The sequence below is a fragment of the Triticum dicoccoides genome, chromosome 2B, assembly GCF_002162155.2.
Source record: "Triticum dicoccoides isolate Atlit2015 ecotype Zavitan chromosome 2B, WEW_v2.0, whole genome shotgun sequence".
Taxonomy (NCBI): Eukaryota; Viridiplantae; Streptophyta; class Magnoliopsida; order Poales; family Poaceae; genus Triticum; species Triticum dicoccoides.
This window is the reverse complement of record NC_041383.1, coordinates 135,863,652-135,869,552: the sequence shown is the minus strand read 5'-3', so window position 1 is coordinate 135,869,552 and position 5,901 is coordinate 135,863,652. Positions and strand designations below refer to the sequence as shown.

Genomic DNA, 5,901 nt, shown 5'->3' with positions numbered 1-5,901 from the left:
GGCAGCCCGCGGACATGGATGCGATAGGAAGCCATCCAATGCTAGTCGATACATTTTCGCAACAACTCAAACCAACCGGATGAAATTCGTGCAAACAAGTGCGGATTTCATATAAACACGGCTTGATTTTATATAAAGATGTCGTATTTCATATAAACATGACGGATTTCATTACAAATACATGAAAGCGGTCCTAGGCGGGCTAATCTAAATGATCGTCGGTGTCCGATCCCCGTCTCCGGCCATGAACCAAGAGAATGGAAGCTTCACCTTTTCCAGCCCCGCCTCCGTGACCTCCGCCTCCGGAGCCCCAAGAAGTGAAGTTGTCTGCCTCGACGTCGCCACCAAGCGAGTAATTGGCTGTTGATGCTGAGCCAACCAAGCTTGGCGTCAACGGGAGGGGAGGAGCGGTGGCCTTCTCGGGACCAGAGCGGCGGCGACCAACCGTGCACTACTCTTCCTTGTCGTCGGTGTCTTCGTGGTCGTGGCATCGGGGGATGGCCTCCTCATCGTCGGTGTCGACGAACAACGCCTCGCCCGCGTTGTCCTCCAGCTCCATGCTGGTGGCCGCTGCCTCTGCCACATGCTGCCGGTACCGCCAGCGGGCGAGGCGGATCTCGCGGGTAGAGCGATAAGACTCGAGCAGCACCTCCTGCTCCGCCAGGTCTGCGTTCGGCGCGACCGCCTTGCCAGCGGCGAGCTGCTCCTCCGTCTGCAGATGCTCCTGGAGGAGGCCGTGGTTGTAGTTGGCATCGGCCCGCACCTCCCGCTCCTCCAACACCATGTCCATATAATAGGCACAGGCCTCGCCGATGGTCATGGTGCAATGCACCGGCGAGGGTGCTGCGTAGGAGGTGATGGGCGGCAGACGGACAGATGGGTGGCACCGGAGGAGACGCCTCGGCAACCGCGTGCCATCAATGCGGACGGCAGACGGACGGACGAACGGGCGATCGTCATGTCGTTTGAACGTGCAACAGTCGCCTGCACTGGTAAGCAGCATGGGCGGCACTCTCTCGATCGGCACACTGCTTCACTGCTGGCACCAGTGAGCGGTCGCATCCGCTTTGGACGGGCATGAATGTGGGCACTGACGCTCTGGAGCAGCGCTAACCGAAAATGCGCGGGAAGGGTGAGGGTTTTTTGGTGAGCCAGGGAGGTCAGAAACGGGCTTGGGATCGGTCCGGACTCCCGCAAACGACTCCCACTTTTGTTTCTGGTTTACGGGAGAAATCACGTCCGAACCGCTCCGCGGATCGGCACATGGCTGCGTTGGGTGGCTTCCGCGAGCTGGGCAGCCCGGTCCGGACGGTTGCTGGAGGTTTATGGGCCGGCGTTGGAGATGCCCTAAGGTCGTCTTTTTTAATAGGTGTAAGTTTATTATTGGAAATGAGCATACAAGTAGGTTCTGGGAGGGTACTTGGATGGTAGAGACACCTCTAGCCTTATAGTATCACCGCTTTATAATAGGGTCTTTATTGTGAGTACTTGGATGGTCGAGCACATGTTAGAGAAAGATGGAATCAGTGGATGCATTTAGTTCGAAGGTTGATGGAGGTCGCCTTATCTAATGAGCCAGATGCATTCAGACGGACGTTTTATGTTTCAGGCGTATTTTTGAGTTAAATCTATGTACGTGGACTTGATTAATACTGGATCAATCCCTAAGTCTATTCATATCTAAAAAAACAAAAGTGACTTTAAAGATCAAAATTTTCATGTGGTTTGCCTATAAGGGTGTGATTCCAATAAAGGACAATTGCAAAATGTAAATGAGAAGGAAGTAAACGTCGTTTCCGTGACCAAGAGAAAACGATCCAACATTTATTTTTTAAGTACCCACTAGCCAAGTTATTACAAATAATACTCCCTCCGTCCTAAAATAAGTGTCTCAACTTTATACTAGCTCTAATACAAATTTGTACTAAGCTCAAGACACTTATTTTGGGATGAAGGAAGTACATGTCATGTAAGGTACCTTCACCTAATAGTATAGCCAGTATGTTTGTTAATTGGCATGAATTAGTGTGGGAGTTTGTGCATTATTTTGGGTTATTTGGAACTGTCAGAACGGTTGCATGTTTAATAAAGACAGATATTACAATCCTATCGAGCATCTGGATGGATCCGTACGTGATCATTACTACGTCATGTGAAAGCGAGGGAGCTTATGACCATTGGGTGCAACCGATGAAAGACAATAACGTGGCTACATACAACCAATTTAAATGACAATTTAATAATAAGATAGGTGTTTAGTCATGTTGTCTTTTTTTTGCCGGTTGTGCCTATTGCTTTATTTGTTTTATAACCTGTCGTTGATTGGCTGTTGAGATGTTCTCTATTCGTTTTAATAAATGATTGTGTGCATTGATTGATGCAGTGGCCGAAGATATACAAACTTTTTTTGAAAGATTTTTTTTTTCTAACGAGCCCACCCCGAAGTTTCATCCCTATACTTTGCACCAACCATTCCACGGCAAGACTAGACCATTTCTTAAAAGAAAAAATTAGACCACTTTCTTTTTGGCAAGGAAGACTAGACCACATTTTTACCGCGTGCAAGGCAGTTGGTCATCCACCGCTCGACACGATTATTCTAATCTACTCTGCTTGACTTCACCGCAGATGTTTACAGATTTGCTATATATGACCGCTCCGCCGTGAGAGCATCCATCCCGAATTCCCAGTGCAAAGCTCGCTCACTCCCTCTGTTCATCATGCCTCTCCTCATAGTTTTCACCTCACTCTTCTTCTACCTGAGCGCCCCTCCAAGTTTCGCCGCCGCGACGGACACCATCTTACCCGGCCAAGCACTTGCCGTCGGCGACAAGCTCGTCTCCGAAAACGGCAGGTACGCGCTCGGCTTCTTTGAAACAAGCAGCACCAAATCCTCCCAGAGCACCAGCGGCTGGTACCTGGGCATATGGTTCAACACAGTCCCCAAATTTGCTTCCGCCTGGGTTGCAAACAGAGAGAAGCCAGTCAAAAACACCGCCTCGCTGCAACTGACAATCTCCAGCGATGGCAACCTCGTCATCCAAGACCGCTCCACCCAGTCCATATTCTGGTCCACCCAAGCAAACGTCAAAAGAAACGGCACCATTGCCATGCTCTTGAGCAATGGAAACCTCATCCTAAGGAACTCCTCAAACTCGTCGCATATCTTGTGGCAAAGTTTTGACCACCCCACGGATACACTTTTACCCGGGGCGAAGCTCGGATTCGACAGGCTAACCGGCCTGAATCGTCGTCTGGTGTCGTGGAAAAACAGGATCAACCCGGCTCGCGGCGCGTACTGCGATGCGTTAGACCCCAGCGGTGCAGATCAGTTCTTGCTTACACGGCTCGACTCCTCCATGTCATATTGGTCCAGCGGTGTATGGAACGGGGAATCCTTTGCGTCGGCTCCAGGGTATAAAAGCCCGAACCGGGCTTCTTACAATTTGACCTTTGTTGACAATGAACGAGAGAAGTATGTTGTTGAGAGCTTAGCCGATGAGAATGCGGTTTTTCGGCATGTACTTGATGCCTCTGGTCAGGCCAAGGGGTACATTTGGTATGAGGGCTTGAAAGACTGGATATTGGCCTACAACCAACCAAAAGCTCAGTGTGATGTCTACGCAGTATGTGGACCTTTCACAATCTGCAACGATGACGCCCTTCCAAACTGCATTTGCATGGATGGCTTCACCATAACATCCCCTCTGGATTGGGAGCTCGAAGATCGAACCGCTGGGTGCTCGAGAAAAACTCCATTGCACTGTATTACTAACAAGAACACAACCTACTCGACAGATCAGTTCGCCTCTTTGCCATGTGTTAGGTTGCCCAAAAATGCTAGCAAAGTAAGGATTGCCACACGCGCCGAAGAGTGCGCACAAATTTGCCTGAATAATTGCTCTTGCACTGCTTATTCCTTCAGGGATGAAGGATGTTATATCTTGCATCATGAATTGATCAACATAGCACAGTTACAATGTGGTGGCACAACGAAGAATTCGGATGGAGAAACACTTCACTTTCGCCTTTCTGCTCAAGATGTTCAAAGTTCGAACACAAATAACAGAAGGAGGACTGTTGGAGTTGTGGTTGGCACAAGCCTTTCTGCTCTAGCCTTATTTGGACTCGGCTTCCTCCTAATGATTTGGAGAAACAAAAGGAAGAGATCTCCTCGCAAAATTTACAGTAGTAATGGGGGGAGAATCGTTGCATTTGAATACAGTGACTTGCAACGAGCAACAAAATATTTCACAGATAAATTGGGGGGAGGTAGTTTTGGTTCTGTGTTTAAGGGGTTTCTAGGTGACTCGCATGCCATAGCAGTGAAGATGCTTGATGGTGCTTATCAAGGAGAGAAGCAATTCAGAGCCGAGGTGAGCTCGGTTGGAGCTATCCAACACATCAATTTGGTCAAGCTAGTCGGTTTTTGCTGCCACGGTCCAAAAAGGCTCCTGGTTTATGAACACATGCCAAACCGGTCGCTTGACATCCATCTTTTTAAAGACAACTCAACGATATTGAATTGGACTACCAGGTATCAGATAGCCCTTGGAGTTGCTAGAGGGTTAGCATACATGCATGAGAGCTGCCGAGACTACATCATACATTGTGATATCAAGCCAGAAAACATACTTCTCGATGCTTTATTTGTTCCTAAAATTGCAGATTTTGGGATGGCAAAGATTTTGGGAAGGGATTTCAGTCGAGCAGTGACCACAGCCAGAGGCACTATAGGGTACCTTGCACCTGAATGGATTTATGGTGTTGCTATTACAACAAAAGTCGATGTTTATAGTTATGGGATGGTGTTGCTAGAAATTATATCTGGAAGGAGAAACTCGGATGCACCATGTTCCAGTGGTGGCGACCTTGGTGTTTTTTTCCCTGTGCATGCCGCGCGTAAGCTTCTTGAAGGAGACATCGAGAGTTTAGTAGACTACAAGTTACAAGGTGATGTCAATCTTGCTGAGGTTGAATTAGTTTGCAAGGTTGCATGTTGGTGCATACAAGATGATGAATTCGACCGGCCAACAATGGGAGAGGTGGTTCAGATTCTTGAGGGACAGGTTGAAACCAGGATGCCACCGATGCCAAGATTACTTCAAGCTGTGGCTGGAAGCTCCTGTTCAACGTGTTCGTAAACACACTTGAGTGACTAGAGATGTTGTCATGATCATACCTATGTCTATGTTAAAGAAATAGAGTTTTCTTTATCCTACAAATGTAGTGTACTTATCATGGTCGTATAGTTCTATCTATGTATTTCAAGTTGCATGTAACATCTTCAATGCACTAGTATGTCTGATTATTTGCAATTCTCCAATATAGTGGTACTGATGTGGTAGAGCTGAAAGTAAATCTCTCTTCTTTTCTTTTTTGCTTTGAAAGAGCTGGCTGGCCAGTGGCCTGGTCACTGTGCCGCCGTTTTGGTGAGATGTCTGCGACTCAGTAAATGGTGTAGCTCCTCCGATGCTCTGCATTTTCTGATGCTAGTACATGAATATGAGACTCGTATCCATCTATGTCAGACTCTCCTCCAATGCTCTGAATTTTCTGATGCTGATACTTCATGTACCTGAGAGGCTGAGACAGCCGTTTGCGTTGTGCAGCAGAAGTGGCAAATCTGAACCTACTGAAAGTTGTCTTCTTCTGAATTGAACCCGACACTTCGAAATTTTTTTACAGAGATAATGAGTTATTTGGACACATAGGCATGCTCGATTAAACTTTCAGAAAACACATTCAGCCCTCCTTTGGTTTACAGGAATTTCCATAGGAATTTTTGTAGAAAAAGTTTTATTTAAGCCCTTTGATTTGCATGAACAGATTCCTATTCCTATGTAGGATAGAAATCAATCATTCTCATTTCAAAGAAAAAAAAAATACACTAGCCTAGAC

The 5,901-nt window shown here is 47.2% G+C and overlaps 1 protein-coding gene across 1 annotated transcript; it reads left to right on the top strand.

Annotated features, from left to right (window-relative positions):
* Window positions 1-2,720: 2,720 nt before the first annotated feature.
* Window positions 2,721-5,144, top strand: LOC119367382 (G-type lectin S-receptor-like serine/threonine-protein kinase At2g19130). The gene has a single exon (XM_037632905.1). It carries the CDS (start codon window positions 2,721-2,723, stop codon window positions 5,142-5,144), a length of 2,424 nt encoding a protein of 807 aa, XP_037488802.1.
* Window positions 5,145-5,901: the final 757 nt, after the last annotated feature.